The sequence below is a fragment of the Scyliorhinus canicula genome, chromosome 16 (assembly GCF_902713615.1).
Source record: "Scyliorhinus canicula chromosome 16, sScyCan1.1, whole genome shotgun sequence".
Lineage (NCBI taxonomy): Eukaryota > Metazoa > Chordata > Chondrichthyes > Carcharhiniformes > Scyliorhinidae > Scyliorhinus > Scyliorhinus canicula.
Genome location: NC_052161.1, coordinates 29591487 through 29615633, shown reverse-complemented (window position 1 = coordinate 29615633; position 24147 = coordinate 29591487). Strand labels below are relative to the sequence as shown.

General features: G+C 47.2%; 1 protein-coding gene across 3 annotated transcripts in view; it reads right to left on the bottom strand.

Annotated features, from left to right (window-relative positions):
• The window catches only part of inpp5f (inositol polyphosphate-5-phosphatase F), a 260938-nt gene that overhangs the window by 165158 nt on the left and 71633 nt on the right, over positions 1–24147 (bottom strand). For all 3 annotated transcript variants that reach the window (XM_038821339.1, XM_038821340.1, XM_038821338.1), the window contains exon 2: positions 772–852. In XM_038821339.1, coding sequence (XP_038677267.1) covers positions 772–852 — 81 coding nt within the window. The remainder of the gene's footprint in view (positions 1–771; positions 853–24147) is intronic.

Sequence of the window (24147 nt, the reverse complement as noted above, 5' to 3'; positions counted from 1 at the left end):
CCCGAGGGGGGGCGGGGCGGGGGGGCGGACCCGAGGGGGGGGCGGGGGGGCGGACCCGAGGGGGGGGACGGGGGGGGGCGGACCCGAGGGGGGGGCGGGGCGGGCGGACCCGAGGGGGGGGCGGGGCGGGCGGACCCGAGGCGGGGGGGGGGGGGAGCGGACCGAGCGGGCGAGCGGACCGAGGGGACGGACCGCGGGGAATGCGGCCACCGCGCATGCGCTGGTTGGCGCCGGCCCAACTGCGCATGCGCGGGACCCGAGTCTGGCGCCCCCGAGCACATGGCGCCCCGGGCAACAGCCCGAGTTGCCGGTGCCTTGAGCCGGCCCTGTGTGCAGGCGAGGTGGATTGGCCACACTAAATTGCCCCTTAATTGGAAAAAAAATAATTGGGTACTCAATTTATTTTAAAAAAAATATTGACAACCATGTTACAAAATGGAGGAAAATGTCCAAGCGATTATTGCTTAGTGCAAAGTTGAAGTCTTCCATCAACATTAAGATGCAGCTAAAACGTCCCAACAGTTAGTTGGTCATATAAAATAATGAGTACATTTCATTACAAATGCTAAATCCTATGAAAATCCATCTTATCCCTCACTGTGGAACAAATTTTGCATAATATTTTCACCCATGGCCTGACTGTGAAAATTGAGAATCACCACCTTCAATGTTGTTGGAAAAGGCTTTTGCCTCATATTACTGATGGTTCTGCTAGGATTGTCTAGTCACATTGCCACTAAAACTGTTTAGCTTCAGCGAGTAAAACCTTACCTGTATGAAGCTGAATCTTTCCAATGACTCCCTCCACCAGACCGAGGCAAATAGGGTTCCAGGCAAGAAGCAAGTCAGTAGCTGTTGAAAACAACAGAAATCAGTATTATTTTTCCTCGATCCACGTGGAGATATAACTAACATTCAGAGAAAAGGCGCATGTCGAGAGGGTTGAATTAATGGTAATTTCATCACAACAAGTGCTGTGGTGGTCAAGGAAACCAGTTCGGAATTACAGGGTTATTGTGCTTCCAGCCAAAATAATTGGAAGGTGATATATTATGGTACAACAGAACATCTTCCCTGTGGAAAGCGGAGAGCAGTCAATTTTCATGAGGCTTGCGGGTAATAGCTACAAAACAATCAATAATAAAATGGATTACTACTATTTATGTGGAATAAATCAAAGTCAGCACAGTAATAGGCTTAAAGAGGAATGGCCCAAGCAGCAGTGAAAACTTACACAGTCCTTCATCTCACGAATATTCTTTTTTTTTTTAAAACAATTTTTATTGAAAAATGTTGAATTTATACAACGAACCATAATAAAATACCAAAAATAACAATAATTTTAGCAATCATAAACATTCGTCCCACCTCCATGAACAACAGCATTTTAACAACGCAAATTAACACAATATTAAGTTACACAATAGAAACTACAATAAGTAACCCCCCCCCCCCCCCCCCCCCCGGGTTGCTGCTGCTATTGACCAAGATACCTATCTTTGAGCCAGGAAGTCCAGAAAAGGATGCCATCGTTTATAGAATCCTTGTATTGATCCTCTCACGGCAAATTTGACCCTTTCCAATTTTCTAAATCCCGCCATGTCACTGATCCAGGTCTCCACACTTGGGGGCCAGGCATCGTTCCACTGCAGCAAGATCCTTCGTCGGGCTACTAGGGACGCAAAGGCCAGGACACCGGCCTCTTTCGCCTCCTGCACTCCCGGCTCTACCGCAATTCCAAAAATCGCGAGTCCCCACCCTGGTTTGACCCTGGATCCAACCACCCTCGACACAGTCCCCGCCACCCCCTTCCAGAATTCTTCCCGTGCTGGGCATGCCCAGAACATATGGGCGTGGTTCGCTAGACTCCCCGAACATCTGGTGCACCTGTCTTCACCCCCAAAAAACCTACTCATCCTAGTCCCGGACATGTGGGCCCGGTGCAGCACCTTAAATTGGATGAGACTAAGCCTCGCACACGAGGAGGAAGAGTTGACTCTCTCCAAGGCATCCGCCCAAGTCCCGTCCTCTATCTGCTCCCCAAGTTCCTCCTCCCATTTAGCCTTCAGCTCTTCCACTGACGACTCTTCCACCTCCTGCATTACCTTATAGATGTCAGACACCTTCCCCTCTCCGACCCACACCCCCGAAAGCACCCTGTCCATCGTCCCCCGTGAGGGCAGCAAAGGGAATCCCTCTACCTGTCGCCTAGCAAACGCCTTTACCTGCAAGTATCTGAACATGTTCCCTTGGGGAAGCCCAAATTTATCTTCCAGTTCCCCCAGGCCCGCAAACCTCCCGTCAATAAGCAGGTCCCTCAATTTACCGATGCCCACCCGTTGCCACCCCCTAAATCCCCCATTCCTGTTCCCTGGGATGAACCGATGATTGCCACCCAATGGAGCCTCCATTGAGCCCCGTTTCCCCCCTATGCCGGCTCCACTGTCCCCATATTCTTAGGGTCACCGCCACCACCGGGCTCTTGGTAAACCTCTTAGGGGAGAGCGGCAACGTGCCATGGCACCCAGGCTCGTACCTCTACAAGACGCCATCTCCATTCTTTTCCACGCCGCCCCTCCCCCCTCCATCACCCATTTACACACCAGTGACACACTGGCCGCCCAATAGTACCCCAAGAGGTTGGGCAGCGCCAGCCCGCCTCTATCCCTCCCTCACTCCAGGAACACCGTCTTCACTCTCCGAGTCCCATGTGCCCACACAAAGCTCAAGATACTGCTAGTCACTCTCCTAAAGAAGGCCCTGGGGATAAAGATGGGCAGGCACTGAAAGAGGAACAAGAACCTCGGAAGCACCGTCATTTTGACGGACTGTACTCTCCCCGCCAACGACAATGGCAACATGTCCCACCTCTTGAACTCCTCCTCCATCTGATCTACAAGCCTGGTGAAATTATGTTTGTGGAGAGTCCCCCAGTCCCTGGCCACCTGCACCCCCAGGTACCTAAAGCTCTCCCCTGCCCACCTAAGCGGGAGCCTACCAATTCCTTCCTCCTGGTCTCCAGGGTGCACCTCACTCTTGCCCAAATTTAGTTTATAACCTGAAAAGGTCCCAAACTCAGCTAGCAGCTCCATCAACCCCGCCATCCCTCCCACCGGGTCCGCCACATACAGTAACAGGTCATCGGCATACAACGACACCCTATGTTCCTCCCCACCTCGCACCAAACCTCTCCACCTCTCTGAATCCCTCAACGCCATCGCCAGCGGCTCGATTGCCAGTGCAAACAACAAGGGGGACAGGGGGCAACCCTGCTTGGTCCCTCGGTAAAGCCAGAAGTACTCCGACCTCCTCCCATTCGTGGCCACGCACGCCACCGGGGCCTCATATAGCAGCCTTACCCATCTAATAAACCCTTCACCAAATCCAAACCTCCCCAACACCTCCCTAAAGTACCCCCACTCCACTCTGTCGAAGGCCTTCTCCGCATCCAGCGCCACCACTATCTCTGCCTCCCCCTCAATCGCCGGCATCATGATGACAATCAACAATCTCCGCGCATTCATGTTCAGCTGCCTTCCCTTCACAAAACCTGTCTGGTCCTAGTGTACAACCCCTGGCACACAGCCCTCTATCCTGGTGGCCAGGATTTTTGCCAGCACCTTGGCATCTACGTTGAGGAGAGATATGGGCCTGTATGAACCACACTGCCGGGGGTCCTTGTCCCTCTTTAAAATTGACGAGATCAGCGCCCACGACATTGTCAGGGGCAAAGTCAAGTCCCCCCTTCCCACGCTTCATTAAGTGTCCGCACCAGCAAGGGGCCCACTTGGTCCACAAGCTTTTTATAAAATTCCACCGGGAACCCATCCAGCCCCGGTGCCTTCCCTGACTGCATCTGCCCGATCCCCTTAACTAGCTCCTCCAGCTCAATCGGCGCACCCAACCCCTCCACCTGCTCCTCCTGCACCTTCGGGATAGAAAGCCCGTCGAGGAACCTCTCTATTCCCCTCCTCTCCCCCGTTGGCTCCGACCGGTACAGTTCCCCGTAAAAGTCCTTGAAGACCTCACTCACCTCTACCCCCTTCCGCACCACATTCCCACTCTTGTCTCTCACTCCAGTAATTTCCTTAGCCGCATTCCGCTTGCGGAGCTGATGAGCCAGCATCCTACTCGCCTTTTCACCATGTTCGTACACTGCCCCTTGTGCCTTCCTCCAATGTGCTTCCGCCTTTCTAGTGGTCAGCAAATCAAATTTAGCCTGCCGGCTGCGCCTCTCCCCAACAGTCCCTCCTCTGGTGCCTCTGCGTACCTCCTGTCTACCTCCAGCATCTTTCCCACCAGTCTATCCCTCTCACTCCTCTCCGTGTGCCCGGATGGATATCAGCTCCCCGCGAATCACTGCCTTCAGGGCTTCCCAGACCATCCCCACCTGGACCTCTTCCGTATCATTCACTTCGAGGTGCCCCTCAATACTTGCCCGGACCCTCCTACACACCTCCTCCTCCGCCAACAACCCCACATCCAACCGCCACAACGGGCGCTGGTCCCTCACCTCCCCCATCTCCAACTCTATCCAATGCGGAGCGTGATCGGAGATTGCAATGGCTGAATACTCGGCCTCCTCCACTCTCGGAATCAGTCCCCTACTCACCACGAAGAAGTCTATCCGAGAGTCGACCCTATGTACGTGGGAGAAGAAAGAGTACTCCCGTGCCTTCGGTCTCACAAACCTCCATGGATCCACCCCACCCATCTGGTCCATAAACCCTCTCAGTACCTTGGCGGCCGCCGCCGGCCTCCTACCCATCCTAGAGCTGGACCGATCCAGTGAAGGATCCAACACCGTATTGAAGTCTCTCTCTCTCTTCCCCCCCCCCCCCCCCCCCCTCCCTCCCCCCCACATGATCAGACCTCCCGCCTCTAGATCTGGGATCCGTCCCAATATATGCCTCAAAGCCCGCATCATCCCAATTTGGGGCATACACACTAGCAAGTACCACCTTCTCTCCTTGTAGCCTGCCCCTAACCATAACATACCTACCCCCCTTATCCGCCACCACCTCCGATGCCTCAAACGACACATTTTTCCCCACTAGAATTGCCACTCCCCGGTTCTTCACATCCAACCCAGAGTGGAAAACCTGCCCCACCCAGCCCTTCCTCAGACGGACCTGGTCCGCCATCTTCAGGTGGGTCTCCTGAAGCATTGCCACATCTGCCTTTAGCCCCTTCAGATGAGCAAGTACCCTCGACCGCTTCACCGGCCCATTCAATCCTCCCGCATTCCAGGTGACCAACCGAATCAGAGGGCGTCCCGCCCCCCTCCCCCGTCGACTAGCCATAGCCCGTCGACTGCCCGCCCCAGGCCAGCACCCCCTGCCCGACCCAGTGCCCACAGCGACAACACCTCACCTCTGTCCCCCCAGCCCCCACCAGCTACTTCCTGACCCTACCAGCAGCAACCCGGTATTCCCCTGTTTCCCTCTCCCCGCCCCCCCCCCCCCTTCCCCCCAGGCTAGGAACCCTCCTAGCCGCGAACCGTCCTCCATTGCACTTCCATGGGTCAGCTAACTTCTGCTGATCCCGGAAACTCCCGCCAATAACCCGACCCCTCCCAAAGTGGGATCATCCCCCAATCTATCCCTCCTCCAGGCACCGCTCCAGCGCAGGGAAGAACCAGTTACGCCCCCCCCCCCCCCCCCCCCGTCATAGTCTCCACCCCGCAGCGCGGGAAACCAGAGGAAAGCCCGCGCTTTCGCACTGCCCCACCACACCCTTCTGACGCAGCTCCCAAATACCAGCCCCACTCCATATCCCCAACCCGACATAGAATACAGCAAACCCCTCCCAACCCTCCCCGCAAGATACAAAACTCAAACAATGCCCCACAGCAAAACAAAACATAACAGAACAACACCCCCATAAATAACCATATCAAAATTGCAAAAGTACAAAAAAAAGAACACAGCAACAGCAGAATCCAGCAATAAAGTATTACAACCGACCCCGCAACCCCCAACCCCTAGTTCAAGTCCAGTTTCTCCGTCTGCACGAAGGCCCACGCCTCCTCCGTGGAATCGAAATAATAATGCCGGTCCGAATAAGTTGCCCACAGGCGCGCAGGCTGCAACATTCCGAACTTTATCTTCTTCTTGTAAAGCACCTCTTTCGTCCGATTAAACCCGGACCGCCGCTTAGCCACCTCCGCACTCCAATCCTGGTAGATCCGTACTACCCCATTCTCCCAGTTTCTGCTCTTCACCTTCTTGGCCCAGCGCAGCACACACTCCTGATCACTGAACCGGTGGAACCTCACCAGCACCGCACGCGGGGGTTCATTCTCCTTGGGCCTCCTGGCCAGTACCCTGTGGGCTCCCTCCAGCTCCAGTGACAGATGGAAAGACCCGGCCCCCACTAGCAAGTTCAGCATCGTAGACACGTAGGTTGTCAGTTCCGACCCCTCCAGCCCCTCCGCAAGGCCCAAGATCCGCAGATTTTTCTGCCTCATGCGGTGATCAAGCTCCTCGAAGCGTTCCTGCCACTTCTTGTGGAGTGCCTCGTGTCCCTCCACCTTACTCACGAGGATCCCGGCCTCCTCCTCTCGTTCAGTGGCCTGCGTCTGCAACTCCTTGGATGGCAGCACCCTGGGCCGTCTGAATCTTCGACAGCCTTCTGTTTGTTTCCTGCAGAGAGCTCAGTACCTCAGCCTTGAAATCTGCAAAACAGCGCAGGAGAGCAGCTAGTTGCTCCAGGGCCCACTGCTTCCACTCCTCTGGAGCTCCGCCGGCCGCCATCTTGGATTCTTTCCCCCGTTTTTCCTGGGGAGCTGCTGCTGTATTTTTCCCCCTTTCCACTCCGAGTTCGAGTCATGAACTGCGGAGAAAGTTGATCAGCACACCTTCTTCCACCGGGAGACGTCGAAAAATTCCCGTTTTGGGCTCTAAAAAGAGCCGAAAAGTCCGTTTAAAACGGCAGCTCCCAAATATGTGGCTTCCTACGTCATCGCCGCCACCGGAAGTCCATCTCACGAATATTCAAAAGACAAGTACTTCATTTATAAAATTATGGCCATTAGAAGAGATAATTTGCTGTAAACGTGCGAGTGAATCCATTCCCCCAGTGATGGCTCATCGATCACAGAATTTACAGCGCAGAAGGACCGCCATTTGGCGCATCAAGTCTGCACCGGCCCTTGGAAAGAGCATCCTACTTTTAAAAAAAAAAATTTACAGTATCCAATTCATTTTTTCCAATTAAGGGGCAATTTAGCATGGCCAATCTACCTACCCTGCGCATCTTTTGGGCTTTGGGGGAGAAACCCATGCAAACACGGGGAGAACGTGCAAACTCCACACGGACAGTGACTCGAGCCGGGATTGAACCTGGGACCTCGGCTCCGTGAGGCAACCGTGCTATCCACTTGCACCACCGTGCTGCCCTCGAGCACCTGCCCAAGCCCACACCCTCCACACTACCCCGTAACCCCACCAAACCTTTTTTGGGCACAGAGGGCAATTTAGCATGGCCAATCCACATCTTTAGACTGTGGGAGGAAACCGGAGCACCCGGAGGAAACCCACGCACACACAGAACGTGCAGACTCCGCCCAGACAATGCCCAAGCCGGGAATCGAACCTGGGACCCTGGAGCTGTGAAGCAATTGTGCTAACCACTGTAAACTTGAAGAAAATAAACAGATGCTTGTCTTTTTATTAAGTTTCTCTTTGGGAGGCCACTATGTTTTGGGGCTCCAATAATAAAGTGCATGCCTGATGGGGTGTCTGGGGCCGAGTCAGGGGAGGAAATAAAGACAAGATGTGAAACCAACCCATCGTGTACTTGGATTGGAAACACTCACCTAGAGAAGTGTAGAAACCCTCCAACGTGTATTAATTTAAAACACCATTTATATATTGGTGGAGCAAATAATATTTTCAAAATTATAATTCCTTTTTGAAGACAAATTTACATGATCTTAAAAAATTATTTGTTAGCACTACACAAGCACAGTCGGCAAACAGGATTCAAATATATTGGTGGGCCTGCAATGCTTTCACAGAAAAGTCCCTTCAGTCAAGCTCGCTTCAAGATTTCAGAGAAAATCCTAGATCCACGTTATCCCGTCAAGACAAGCAATCTGTCAACACGCAAATGTACAAAGTGCCCTTCCAGAGCTCCAAGGACATTTCCACATGACAAAGAGATGAACTGGCCAACAGTAGCAATCTCACTTCAGGCAATAACAATAGCTCCATCTCTGCTACTTCAAAAGGAAGAGTCATTATGAAGCAGACAACACAGAAACACTGTTCTTTTGAACCATCTGAACTGCAAGTGTTAGGGGATGCCAGGTAACTGGTAATATTAAACCATGGTGAATAACTCAGTTAAATATTCATCAACATTTTTCCTACTGGGAGAGATAAGTGGGCAGGGGGAAGAGTTCAAGGAAGGCTGTCAAATCTTTGCTCATTTCAAACTGTCAATAATATTTCTAACCTTGGAACAGAGTTGTTTTGGCATTCAATCGTGATTACACTTTAGAAATTCTTCATTGGCAGCAATATGCTTTGAAGCATCTTGAGCTTATCAGAGAAACTATACTTTTCCGAAAAGTTTTATGAAAATGAGTGATAAAACAGCGACAAGCTTGGTCAACGGTGGCAATAAGTGTGTGTGTGTGTGGGGTTGGGGGGGGGCGCATAACAGTAAAGGATCTGGAGTGGCAGAGGGTGTTGACGAAATTGCAGAAAATGGAGCCTCGGTGGCTGAAGGCATGATCTGCAATAATGGAATCAGAACAAAAATATAAGAGAGAGGGATGGTGCCCATGGCTGGATTGTCCTGCATGATAAGCTCCTCCAAAAGATAATGAAGGGCAACTCCAGTCATTGGAGTGGCCTTGGGCCAACACATGTTGTAAATGAGGAGCTGAATGAAGAGTGGGACATGCAGCAAAAGGTGGAGGAATTGAAGTATACATCAGGAGAATAGGTAGAGCATTGGAACAGTCGTGGCAGAAGGTAAACGAGGCTCGGATTTGACATCAGATGGGCTGAGGGAACAATGGGAAGCTATTCTGCAACCGTGACAGTTGACAGTCGTCATGGAGAACATGGAATGGGATTAAGTGTAGTGACGTTGCAACAATCTGGTTTAACTTGAAGAGACACTTCAGGAGCACCAGGATTCCAAGTTGTCACTGATAAAAGGTGCTGCAGCTACTATAAAATGAGTATGCAAGTCTCACCTAGCTGAGAAAGGAAAAAAGAAATATTATTGTGATCCCAGAGGACAATAGGCTGCTCATCCGTTTGAGCGAGAGGTGACCGGTGGTGATTTAACCCGAGGATCATCACACCCCAGACGACGGGCAAGGTTGAGAAAGTAGGCCCTTCATAAATAACTGTGGGTACAGGAATTAAAGCCATTCTGTTGGCGTCGCTCCAGATGAACCAGCCAAATGAACTAACCAACCCACTCTGTAAAATGGATGAGAAGCATTGAGAGAGGGGTTAAAGAGGGAAAACCTAACAGCAGATATGTGGCCTTGGGCTGGGAACGCGGCCGCAATATGGGAGAGGTGGCAGAGGGATGGGAAGCATAGGTTTGGAGAAATTCAAACAGTTGCAAAAGAGAAGGGCATGGATTTGCAGTGGGACAAATTACGGCAAGAATTTGGGTTGGGAAAAAAAGATTGGAGAGGGGCTGATCCTTCAAGGATTGAGGGACAGGGCAAGAGGCAGGCTTCATGGTTGAGGTGAATGATAGGCTTTACTCCAGCTGGGGTGGAGGGGGTAAAGCCGCAGGGGCAGCTGACTGGATAATCTCCAACTAGCTGATTGAAAAATGATGAATATCCCATGCCGTTGTCGGCAAAGAAATGAAGAGGAGAAAAGGAGAAATATTTGAAGGGATAGTTAGAAGTGGAGAGCTGAGCCCAAGAGTTATTTATTATAAAAGGTGGTTTTAGGCAAGTACTGGAGAGATCTGGCATAGTTTGATGAAAGGTCGAACCTATCATCCATTGAGAAACTCACTGATGGGAGCTCTTCAGCTTGGCAGTAGAGGGGGTTTTGGTGTCTCAACCACTGAGGGTCAGATCATTTGTACTCACGGGTTACTTCCCAATGGAATTCCTGGCTGTGAAAATGATCCAGCAAAGCATTAAGGCAAGAGCGTTCCAGAGGTAGATATTGATCAGTGATTTTAGATCTCAAGTTTCCTCATTCTGTCTATACAAGATTTCTAAAGGACGAGATGCAGCAACTCTGATCACAAATGTCAAACCAAACTCTCCATTGCTCAATTACCCTGGGCAACTACAGTTGAGGTGCAGAAGCCCTTTTGTAACTTGATGAATCTGCGTGAATTCTAGGACCATTAATCAAATTAAAATTCAATATTTGGGAATTCATGACAGCTACAGCTGCCAGTCTTGCCAGATTGATCATGAAATACTTCAGCTGATTCATCATGATGGGAGGAGGAAAGAAAACCCTGAAGGTTAAAATCGAGACAACTGCTTCAACGCAAATATATTTAACTGTCATGTTAATGAATCTCGCGCAATGGTAATGGGTCATTTGAATAATTTCTGCTTATATTAAAATGGATTTACAATTTGCTTGATCGCATTCAAAAATAATTGCTTTGTAAAACAGTGCAAGAGAAGACAGGCAAATATTAGATTAGGTAAGTAACATTTATCTAATGCCTTTCATTTCCTTCGGTGTCATGGTATTATCATAAATTAAGGCAATGCAGGGGTTAATCAAATGTATATAGACAGCCACTGGAGGGAGCTAGTCCCTTAAGTATATAAGGGATGGGGCTAAGCCGTGTGGGTCAGATGATGAAGAGAAGATAGACAAACAGAAGAGACAGACAGAAGGTAGTGAGGCGAGAGATCAGTTTGTGTACTTCTGCAGTCAGATAGAGTTTAATACAGAAACCTTCTGTGAATGAATCTATCTAGCGTAATAAATTTATAGTTTTGTTTGTACAAAGCTTTGTGTTCTTTCTTCAACACTACACATCCAAGTGAAGCAAAATAGAGAACAGCAGTGTCCAGTAGCACTTCACATTCAATGACATATTTCAAGTGTAACCATTATCATAATGTAGGCGGCAAGGTGGTACAGTGGTTAGCACTGCTGCCTCACGGCACCAGGAACCCCAGTTCAATTCTGGCCTCGGGTGACTGTGTGGAGTTTGGGCTTTATCCCCGTGTCTGCGTGGGTTTCCTCCGGGTGCTCAGGTTTCCTCAGTCCAAAGATGAGCAGGTTAGGGGGATTGGCCATGCTAAATTGCCCTAGTGTACAAAAGATGAGTTGGGGTTACTGGGTTACAGGGATAGGGTGGAGGGATGGGCTTAAGTAGGGTGCTCTTTCCAAGGGCTGATGCAGACACAATGGGCCGAATGGCCTCCTTCAGCACTGTAAATTCTAAATTTTATGATCCCACAAACAGTGAAGAGATGGGGACAGACAAGAATGAGCCAAGCAATAAAGATTCATAGGAATACTAAGGGAGACATAATCCAGCAGGCACAGATAGCTCACAGAGTATGGGTGCTTATTGCCAACGTTTTGGTATCAAGAGCAACACTCTAGCAAAGGAACCAAATTTTAGCCAGTCTAAGGAATGACACTCCAGCACATGTCACTTAAGAGGTCAGATGAGTAAACAGTAAAGGAAACAATTCAGAGGGGTGAATATGAAAAACTGAATGGATCTGCCAGCCAGCCAGTCCTCTACATTAACCAGATTAACAAAAAAAGCACCAACTACATGCAAAGGTTGGCAGCTCAAAGAGCATTTCCATTACTTGTGCATTCGGAAAACTAAATGGTTTGCATTAGCTTTCAATAAATAGTGTCCTTTGGTACACTGCAGTCACCCTATAGCAGTCTACGTTTTCCCCACAGGAAGGAGCTCAACATGGTTTCAAACATGCCACACAAATCAGCTAGTCATCAAATCAGCTGTTAGTCCAGTGCTTCACACTGTCTGAACGGAAAGGCCAAAGCACGCCAATCATCGCGGCCCTGCACCGTCGTTTTAGGCCAGCACAGTGGTTAGCAATGTTGCTTCACAGCTCCAGGGTCTCGGATTTGATTCCCAGACTGGGTCACCGTCTGTGCGGAGTCGGCAAATTCTCCCAGTGTCTGCGTGGGTTTCCTCCGGGTGTTCCAGTTTCCTCCCACAGTCTAAAGGTGTGCAGGTTAGGTGGATTGGTCATGATAAATTGCCCTTAAGTGATCAAAAAGGTTAGGTGGGGTTACTGGGTTACGGGGATAGGTTGGAGGTGTGGACTGAACTGGGGTGCTCTTTCCAAGGGCCTACGCAGACTCGATGGGCCGAATGGCCTCCTTCTGCAATGTAAATTCTATCAAACTATGAATTCATTTTAGATACTTGAACTGATTCGAACAGCAGTTTGCAAATGCACGGCTGGTATTGGTCTCTCAAAAGGTCACAATTAAAGCAGATTCAACATCTCCCTGTAACACATGAAAAATTCAAAGTGAGAGCACAATTTCTTAGATTCCAGAGACCCAGCTGGCTCTGCTGGTGACAGTGAGAACAGGCCTATTAATAATGTTACAATTTAATAACAATGTCACAGTGACCTTACTGTATCATGCTTAGCACAAAAAAATCCCTCAAACCATTAGCCATTAAGGATGCTCCGACTGCAATAGATATTTCCCATAAATAGTCCATGTCAGCCACACAACAAAAATGATTTAACTCTGGAAATTTAACACTGAAAAGAAAGTGAACTTTGGCAGAAGCCATGACAATGAAATGGTGCTTTTTCAGGACATGTTGTAATACCCATCACTACAGCACATGGGCTGGCTTACCGTGTGCACACAAGGAAAATGTTTACTGCTCGACTGGCTTACTTGAGGCAGCATCTTGCTCTGCCTCCCGTGCTTGAAGACAGATTGTTCTATTTATACTTCTATTTCTGGGAGTTTGGCGGGGTAAGCCTCCCGTTGCAAATAGTGGTTACACATAGCAAAAGGTACCTTACAGCAACAACAAAAAAAAAATCCCAAGCTCCAATTCTCAGCCTAGGCAACATCTGGATTGTTAGAATTGAGATAATTCTAACAATCCCCCCGGGGGGGGAGAAACGAAGAGATAAGAGAGAGCCAGAGTACAGAACTGAAGGCAGAGTGTGCTTATTGCCAATAATCGAGGTTTATGGCGAATGTAGGAATGGACAGCACGATAGCACAGTGGTTGCTTCACAGCTCCAGGGTCCCAGGTTCCATTGCTGGCTTGGGTCACTGTGGAGTCTGCAGGTTCTCCCTGTGTCTGTGTGGGTTTCCTCCGGGTGCTCCGGTTTCTTCCCACAAGTCCCGAAAGACATACTTTTATATTGTATATTTGTTGCAGTGATGCCATTAAAAACCCTGGTTCAAAATACATAGACAGCATGACTGCTAAAGCAATGATTAAGGAGTCGTAAAAGTGAGGTGATCATTCGTTTTAACCATTTATCTGTTTTCAGACGATGCTAATAGAAAATATTTTTGATTTTGGAGGACCCGAAGATTTCAGATAATTTGAGGGATGGTACTCAGTCCTGGGTAAACAGGGTAAACATTTCTGGAACAAGCCTTTCCATTCACCTGAAGAAGGAGCCGTGCTCCGAAAGCTCGTGTTTGAAACAAACCTGTTGGACTTTAACCTGGTGTTGTAAGACTTCTTACTGGGTAAACAGGCCCTGGGATGCTTAGTGGCAGGGGACCCAAGAATTGCTTATGATGTAATTAAAGGGTGGGAGTTAGATCTGTCTGCAGTTTGTCATAGGATGTTAGTCTGGCAAGACATGCCTTCTTCTGGCTTCTGGAAGATCCTCGCCAAGGTCTTTACCTTGGAAAGCAAGTAAACTGGATTATTAACTTAAAATTGTCTTCAAACTCTATTTGTTTGCTTAATTGGAATATATATATATAGTTGCACTTTATTCCCTTTATTTAAGAAATGTAAAGCTGTTGCTAATGTGATTGATTCTGGTTTAACCAGAATCAAAGTTCATTTGAACATAAAAGATACCAATTGGTCAACGTTATCACTCCTGTGGCGAAGTATCCTTTTCTCAGTTTTCCGAATTGTTGGGTTTCACCTCCAGGATCCCAACACCTTTAACAAATTTCAATTAAGTAAAGCACATGATTTCTAATCTCAGTAAACCTTTGAACTGAATCAAAGTCACTAGTTCCTTAATTAAAACTTGTATTGAATATGTAACCTCAATGGTTATGAGTAGGAATATTAAACGGGACGAAGAAAATAGTCTTGACTGGAGTCCAATTCTCAGTGTCAACATCTGAGAATTGAGGGTCTAGAATTGGTACATTTAATTTCCTTGGCTACTGAACTACCAAAGGCTAACGTTGACAGAAAAACACAAGAACCTGCCAAATAATGTCCTGCCTCAGGTCACAAGATCTAACTTCAAAAGGACCAGCTGCAATGAAATAAGCATGTTCATCTGCCAGATACGCTGCAACACCATGCTCTTGTGGGAGGCACGGTAGCAGTGGTTAGCACTGCTGCTTCACAGCACCAAGGACCTGGGTTCAACTCCTGACTTGGGTCACTGTGCAGAGTCTGCACATTCTCCCCGTTTCTGCGTGGGTTTCCTCTGGGTGACCTGGTTTCCTCCCACCGGTCTCAAAAAATGTGCTCGTTAGGTGAATTGGACATCGGAATTCTCCCCAGTGTACCCGAATAGGTGCCGTAGTGTGGCGACTAGGGAATTTTCAAAGTCAGCCTACTTGTGACATTAATAATAATAATAATAACAATAATAAATCTTTGTCACAGTACCATTAATAAACATTACTACAAAACATTCTCATCCCAAACTTCCTGTATGAAGCTGCATAAAAAAATACTTGGGAGTTTATTCAGAGCTCTCTACATCAATTCCCAGGATTTTTTTTAAAGAGCTGAAATTCATATTGCAAATTTGCATTTTTTAAATTCCAGGCTATAAGCTTGGAGGGTTATTGCGCTAACTAGTCTGAAACCCTGGGAATTCAAACTGGTACAACATGTTTGGCAAGGTGGCAACAGACAGTAATGCGAAACAGTAATTGAGGTTTGTCTTATTGACAGCACGGCTGGATAAGGAGAGGACAACTGGAATCATTTTCCACCGAAAAACAAAATGCTGGAAAATCTCAGCAGGTCTGGCAACATCTGGAGGGAGAGAAAAGAGCTAACGTTTCGAGTCCAGGTGACCCTTTGTCAAAGCTAAAAGGCCTAGAAAATGGGAGGGATTTATACTGTGGGGTGTGGAAATTAAAGATTAGTCATACTCACAGAAACCAAGGGAAATGAGAGCTAACAGCAGTCCCCAGAGAGAAAAACAGTCCCCAGAGAGAATAAAAGGTGTGAAAGGCCAAACAGCAGAGAATCTAAAATCAGAGGATAAACTGTGACAGATAGGGATGTGCCGGAGGTCTCTCTCCCACATGGGTGGGAGTGATTTAACATGAGAAAGGGGGAACAAAGAACAAAGAAAATTACAGCACAGGAACAAGCCCTTCGGCCCTCCCAGCCAGCACTGATCCAGATCCTTTATGGAAACCTGTCGCCTATTTTCCAAGGATCTACTTCCCTCTGTTTCCCGCCCGTTCATACATCTGTATAGATGCATCTTAAATGATGCTTCGTGCCCGCCTCTACCACCTCCGCTGGCAAAGCATTCCAGGCACCCACCTCCCTCTGCATAAAAAACTTCCCACGCACATCTCCCTTAAACTTTCCCCCTCTCACCTTGAAATAGTGACCCCTTGTAATTGACACCCCCACTCTTGGAAAAAGCTTGTTGCTATCCACCCCGTCCATATCTCAATTTTGTAGACCTCAATCAGGTCCCCCCTCAACCTCCGTCTTTCCAACGAAAATAATCCTAATGTACTCAACCTTTCTTCATAGCTAGCACCTTCCATACCAGGCAACATCCTGGTGAACCTCCTTTGCACCCTCTCTAAAGCATCCACATCTTTCTGGTAATGTGGCGACCAGAACTGCACGCAGTTATTCAAATGTGGCCGAACCAATGTCCTATACAACTGTAACATGGCCGGTCGACTGTTGTACTCAATACCCCGTCCGATGAAGGCAAGCATGCTGTATGCCTTCTTGACCACTCTATTTGACCTGCGTTGCCACCTTCAGGGTACAATGGACCTGAACTCCCAGATCTCTCTGTACATCAATTTTCCCCAGGACTCTTACATTGACCATATAGTCCCCTCTTGAATTAGATCTCCCAAAATGAATCACCTTGCATTTGCCTGGATTGAACTCCATCTGCCATTTCTCTGCCCAACTCTCCAATCTATCTATATTTTGCTGTATTCTCGGACAGTCGCCCCTCGCTATCTGCAACTCCACCAATCTTAGCATAATCTGCAAACTTGCTAATCAGACCGCCTATACTTCGTCCAGATCATTTATGTATATCACAAACAACAGTGGTCCGAGCACGGATCCCTGTGGAACATCACTAGTCACCTTTCTCCATTTTGAGACACTCCCTTCCACCATTACTGTCTCCTGTTGCCCAGCCAGTTCTTTATCCATCTAGCTAGTACACCCTGAACCCCATGCAACTTCACGTTTTCCCATCAACCTGCCATGGGAAACATTATTAAACGCCTTACTGAAGTCCATATGTATGACATCTACAGCCCTTCCCTCATCAATTAACTTTGTCACTTCCTCAAAGAATTCTATTAGGTTTGTAAGACATGACCTTCCCTGCACAAAACCATGCTGCCTGTCACTGATAAGTCTATTTTCTTCCAAATGTGAATAGATCCTATCCTTCAGTATCTTCTCCAACAGTTTGCCTACCACTGACGTCAAGCTCACAGGTCTATAATTCCCTGGTTTATCCCTGCTACCCTTCTTAAACAAAGGGACAACATTAGCAATTCTCCAGGACCTCACCCGTGCTCAAGGATGCTGTAAAGATATCTGTTAAGGCCCCAGCTATTTCGTCCCCCGCTTCCCTCAGTAACCTGGGATAGATCCCATCCGGACCTGGTGACATGTCCACCTTAATGCCTTTTAGAATACCCAAAACTTCCCCCTTCCTTATGCCAACTTGACCTAGAATATTTAAACATCCATCCCTAACCTCAACATCCGTCATGTCCCTCTCCTTGGTGAATGCCGATGCAAAGTACTCGTTAAGAATCTCACCCATTTTCTCCGACTCCAGGCATAACTTTCCTCCTTTGTCCTTGAGTGGGCCAATCCTCTCTCTAGTTACCCCCTTGCTCCTTATATACGAATAAAAGGCTTTGGGATTTTCCTTAACCCTGTTAGCCAAAGATATTTCATGATCCCTTTTAGCCCTCTTTATTGCGCTTTTGAGATTTGTCCTACTTTCCTGATATTCCTCCAAAGCTTCATCAGTTTTTTAAGTTGCCTAGATCTTATGTATGCTTCCTTTTTCATCTTAGCTAGTCTCAATTCCACCCGTCATCCACAATTCCCTAATCTTGCCATTTCTATCCCTCATTTTCACAGGGACATCTCTGTCCTGCACTCTAATCAATCTTTCCTTAAAAGACCCGCACATTTCAAATGTCGATTTATCCTGAAACAGCTGCTCCCAATCCACATTCCCTCGCTCCTGCTGAATTTTGTTATACTTGGCCTTTCCCCAATTTAGCACTCTTCCTTTAGGACCACTCTCGTCTTTGTCCATGAGTATTCTAAAAAACTTACAGAATTGTGATTGCTATTCCCAAAGTAATCACTGACTGAAACTTCAACCGCCTGGCTGGGATCATCCCCCAATACCAGGTCCACTATGGCCCCTTCCCGAGTTGGACTATTTACATACTGCTCTAAAAAACTTTCCTGGATGCTCTTTACAAATCCTGCTACATCTACACCTCCAACACTACACAAGTCCCATTCAATGTTGGGGAAGTTAAAATCTCCAATCACAACCACCCTATTGCTCCTACATTTTTCTATAATCTGTCTACATATTTGCACCTCTACTTCACGCTCGCTTTTGGGAGGCCTGTAGTAAAGTCCCAACTGCACCCTTCCTATTTCTTAGCTCTACCCATATTGCCTCAGTGCTCAAATCCTCCATAGTGCCCTCCTTAATCACAGCTGTGATATCATCTCTGACCAGCAATGTAACTCCTCCACCCCTTTTACCTCCCTCTCTATACCTCCTGAAGCATATATATCCTGGGATATTTAGTTGCCAATCTTGCCCTTCCCTCAACAGAGTCTCAGTAATATCAATATCATATTCCCAGGTACTAATCCAGAGTTCAGAGTTCATCTGCCTTACCTGCTACACTTCTCGCATCAAAACAAATGCACCTCAGAACACCTGTCCCTTTGCGTTCATCATCTCTTCCCCTTAGTCACAATGAGTTTATCATCTAGTACCTTACTGGCTTTAGTTTGCTGCCTCTTTACTGACCTCTAACTTCCTAATCTGGTTCCCATCCCCCTGCCACTTAGTTTAAAACCTCCCCAACAGTGTTAGCAAAAGCACCCCCTAGGACATTGGTTCCAATCCTGCCCAGGTGTAGACCATCCGATTTGTAATGGTCCCACTGCCCCAGAACCGGTTCCAATGTCCCAAAAATCTGAACCCCCTCCCTCATGCACCATCTCTCAAGCCACGTATTCATTCTGACTATTCTTGAATTTATACTCTGATTGTCCCGTGGCACTGGTAGCAATCCAGAGATTACTACCTTTGAGGTCCTACTTTTTAAATTTATCTCCTAACTCCCTAAGCTCTGATTGTAGGACCTCATCCCATTTTTTACCTATATCGTTGGTGCCTATATGCACCACGACAACTGGCTGTTCACCCTCCCCCTTCAATATGTCCTGCAGCCTATCGGAGACATCCCTGACCCGTGCACCCGGGAGGCAACATACTATTCGGGAGTCTCTTTTTCTACCACAGAAACGCCCGTCTACGCCCCTTATGATGGAATCCCCTATGACTATAGCCCAGCCAGTCTTTTTCCCACCCTTCTGTGCAGCAGAGCCAGCCACGGTGCCATGGGGAAGCAAAGGGGGACAAGGTAAGGAAAGGGGGATAAGATAGGGGGACAGAGTGGGGGGGGGGGGGGGGGGGGGAAGAGAATATATAAAGAAATACAAGAAATTAAAGGTAAAAGACAGTTAAAATGAAATGGAATGAAAACAGAGGGGTCGAGGTTGGGTAGAGCTAATCATCTGAAGTTGTTGAATTCAGTATTAAGACCGGAAGGCTGACTTGTCTAACCAGAGGACGAGATGCTGTTCCCCCAGTTTGTCTAGAGCTGTTCATACTGTTCACACACCCCATTCATCCAGCTGACATTGACCAGAATTTAGCTCCATTGCGCTCAGGGAACTCTTGGGCTCGCTGGTAATCTCTGCAGCTGCATGAATGAAAATTGCTTGTCACAAGTAGGCTTCAAATGAAGTTACTGTGAAAAGCCCCTAGTCGCCACATTCCGGCAGCTTTTCAGGGAGGCTGGTACAGGAATTGAACCACGCTGCTGGCCTGCCTTGGTCTGCTTTCAAAGCCAGCGATTTAGCCCTGTGCCAAATCAGCCTCCTATGGGCAAGAGAAAGGGTGAAGTAAACACAAGGTGACACAGGTCCAGAAAAAAAAATAGATTATTCACTGCAGGATATGAACTAAGTGACTTTTAAAAAACAGACTTGGGATACAACTTCAATTAAGGAATAAATACGTGACAGTAGCAATGTCAATATCAGGAATACTAGAGCACGATGCAAGGGGAGAGGGGAAGTCATCAACAGATCAGAGACAAAATATTTACCAACTCATTATGGACAATGCCACAGGAGATCAAATGATCAGGAAACATGGAGCTTGTGCATTTTAGATGGTTTGGGAATTTTACCACATTTCCAGAGAAAACTTGGATAAGTCGCCAAGATCTGCAACTTGAGGAGAAATGCAGACACAGGAACAGGGATTGGAAGTTGATAAGACATATTTGTCAAGAGTCGAGCTTTCAATTCAAAAGGTTCTCACAAAACACCATATTTTAAGATTAATTCTTCAAAACTCTACTTCAAAATTAGATGCGTTTACCCTCCCTGGCTCAGGATTACAGTGCCTCAGTTTGTGCAACCCTGGGAACAAATCTTAGTTTTAGGCAGCAAACACTAGTCTAAACCGATGGTCTATTCCAGGGGTGGGCAAACTACGGCCCGCGGGCCGCATGCGGCCCGCCAAAGGTATTTCTGTGGCCCACCAAGTCATTAAAAAAAAAAAATTTTTTTTAAATTGTTTTTAATTAAAAAAAAATTTTTTTTTTTTTAAAGGTTAATGGTGGGGGGGTGGCTGTTGGGTTACTTACTGGTATAGGGTGGATACGTTGACTTGAGTAGGGTGATCATTGCTCGGCACAACGTCAAGGGCCGAAGGGCCTGTTCTGTGCTGTACTGTTCTATGTTCTATATGAGGCGCCCAGAATCATAACCGGGTGAAGTAATTATTTTACTTAATATACTATGCGGCCCTTTGTGAATTGTGAATTTCTGAATGTGGCCCTTGCACGGAAAAGTTTGCCCACCCCTGGTCTATTCCATGGATTTAATGAAGCAGAACATGAACAATCTTCAATGTGCTATGTACCATTATTCCCATGAATGTTGTTTCAGATGAGCCAAGATGTTGGATCTGCTTATGGAAGATTTATTTTCTCTTTTCATAATGAAAAGATTCTGAAAAATCTCAGTGTGTAGTCACACCCTCAGTTAATTGGCCAGTTAGCGCACTGGATCATAATCAGGACAAGTATTTTGTACATGCTTTCATGCTGAAGAAGCTGAAACGCTCCCATGTCTAACAGTAACATGTAAGATAGGTAAAAGAAGAATGATGCTTTGTATTTTAGAAATGCAATCTGACTCAGGTATACTACCTGGCTTGCCATAGTCACGTGACTATGCCATGAGGCAAGCTGACTGGATCAGTTGGAATCAGCCATTTCTGATCAGTTCAATAAAGTCTCTCACTGAGAACACACCAACGTTGGACAACTGTCCTTGTACATGGAACATGGTGTCAGGAAGTTTAAAAAAAAGACTTTTGAACCTTGTAAATGGTGCGAGAAGCTAGCTCAGAAGGAATACATTCAAATCTTAAAATGCTGCTAAAAAGAGTTCAGAAGAAGCACTCGAGCAGCAGAAAAATAAAAGGCAAAACATAGCAAAAATGCAAACTTAGAAAACAAATGTAAACAATGGCTGCAAGTAAATTACTGGGTGAGTAAAACAGCTATACCAAATTTTCCACTCGCTTCTAAATGAAAAATGATGTGCAGCAAAACTGGCAGTGTTTTCACTTCGAACAGCAAAACAATTTCATAGGAACAAGGGAGCTCAGGGTGAAAACAAGACTATTGAACAATTTGAGCTTGCAGAATGATGTGAATTCGGACAGCTAAAAGGTGACCTGTCTGAAGTGTGCGAGGTCCCTCGGTGTGGTGAGAGCAAGTCCGCTGAAATGAGAAACTGGTGCTCAAGAAAGCAAATGGGAGTGCGTTGAAATGAGGACGTTGTGAGAACAGCTGGAGTATACATATGGCGGAGAAGACCAGGAGATACAGGCCAGGTCTAAAGAGCGGAGCACTCGCAGACATAGGCAGGCAGCAAACACTCCGCAGACAAACGTCTGAAGCATGGGGAAGGCAGTGTTTCAACTGCAAGAAGCAGAATCATTTCACAAACAAATGTTTGGCAAGGAAAAAACAACGCAAGCCTACCAGACGGTCGGTGGAGTGATCTCAGCACAAGAGTGTGATGAAGAATGATATATGATGCAACAAGTTGGATAAGTCCAGGAGGTGACAAACGTTTTGTAACTATTAGTGAGGGGAGGATTCCAGAAGCAGAGTATCAAGCGAACAACTAGTGTCAGGCAGACACTAGGGCCCCATGCAACATAATGACCTTCACAGATCTGAATGAAGTAGCTCAACATGGAGATGTGGAAATGAAACCCTCGAAAGAACGATCGGAGGTTATCTGATAGCACAATATCTACATGGAGAGGATTGACTAGCTGCCAGCTGAATGCAAGGCTGGTTTGGCTCACAAGGCTAAATCGCCGGGTTTTAAAGCAGACCAAGCAGGCCAGCAGCACGGTTCGATTCCCGTACCAGCCTCCCCGGACAGGCGCCGGAATGTGGTGACTAGGGGCTTTTCACAGTAACTTCATTGAAGCCTACTCGTGACAATAAGCGATTTTCATTTCATTTTTATTGGGGCTGGTTTAGCTCACCAGGCTAAATCGCTGGCTTTTAAGCAGGCCAGCAGCACGGTTCGATTCCCGTACCAGCCTCCCCGGACAGGCGCCGGAATGTGGCGACTAGGGGCTTTTCACAGTAACTTCATTGAAGCCTACTCGTGACAATAAGCGATTTTCATTTCATTTCAATCGCAAGACTACAGATCACAGATGCTCCATCTTAGCTGGAGCAAGTCCAAAGCTCGGGCTGGTAACCCTGAATGTGCCAGAGGAAGGACAGCAGAAGACCCCAGAGGGAGGGCTGCAAAGACTCCAGACTGACCGAGACAATATTCAGGTAAACACAAAATGGTTGCCAACCATTTCAGTGCAATGAAATTCACGAGCCATAGGAAAATGAAGCAATTCAGGGAAAGGGATCTCATTGGCTGCGCGGAGTATAGAAGTACCATCGATCCCAGACAAACCACAACTCCAACAACTGCAATGTAAAATCAAGTCCATGGGGACAACAGTCTCTAGACAAGAAACAGCACCCAGACAAATAGCCAATGTCTATTCAAGTATTTCATTACGAGGCCTGAGCAGTTCAAAGACTGCGTGCAGAGACTGACCAGTAGCGCACACAGTTGTAAATGCACGAGAGTAGTGCACAGTGGATAACTCAAGTCACACAGGATCTTGCATGCAAATGTCTGTAGTTCACTGGGGAAAAAGGGTATCTTTGTGATATGGTCCCAGTTAATGTTATAACTGGACGGGCAGATCTCAGATTGGAACTGGCTCAGAAGACCACTTTTTAAAAAAGAAACATGGCAGAACAGAGTCACAGGACTGCTAATTAGATTAACAAGAAAAAAAAAGATTAAACATGAAAGATTGGATTCTGATCAACACTCCTTCACTCGTTATTTTAATAAACACACACAGATTTTAAGATTAACAGACTACAAAGCATATCTTAAATTTCAATTGCCTCAGTAACACGAAGTCCCTTTATACATAGACTGCGGGTGTCAAAACACACACTCGGCTCTGAACCCAAGTTAGTGTCTGGAGATTTGTCCTCCGAATCTCCCCAAGTGATTAATTGCCTAACTTTACTCCCAAAAATATTTCAAAATAATGCTTTCCACTCTGTGTGCAGTCTGAAATCCAGTCCAGGTTTTCCAAATGACAATGAACTAAGCCCCTGCTCCACTTTTAACAGCACATCCATGTCTTATACCGCATAGGTTTGCTGCACAATTTGACCCAGGCACCAGTAACAACAGCAAACTCAGCGCCACCAACCCTGCAAAGTCCTCCTTAATAACTTGTCCGGCTTGTGCCAAAGCTAGGAGAGCTATCTCTCAGACTAATAATAATAATCTTTATTAGTGTCACAAGTAGGCTTACATTAAAATTCCCCTCGTCGCCATAGTTCAGCGCCTGTACAGGTACACCGAGGGAGAATTCAGATGTCCAATTCACTGAACAGCACATCTTTCAGGACTCGTGGGTGGAAACTGGAGCACCTGGAGGAAACCCACACAGACATGAGAATGTGCAGACTCCGCTGTGACTTAAGCCGGGAATCAAACCTGGGGCCCTGAAGCAATAGTGCTAATCACTGTGCCACCCGGTTGTCAAGCAACAGCCTTGTAGTCATGCACCCAGAATTATACCTTCCAGACAGGCAATGTCCCAGACATCACTATCACCATTCTTGGGTACATCCTATCTCACCGGCATGACGGTCCGAACAGAGATGGTGGCAGTGATATACAAGGCAGTTGCCTTGGGTGTCCTCATCATCATCTCTGACTCCATAAATTCTCGTGGCTTCAGGTTAAACATCCAGCAAGGAATTACCACGGACTGTCCGCCATCAGCTGATG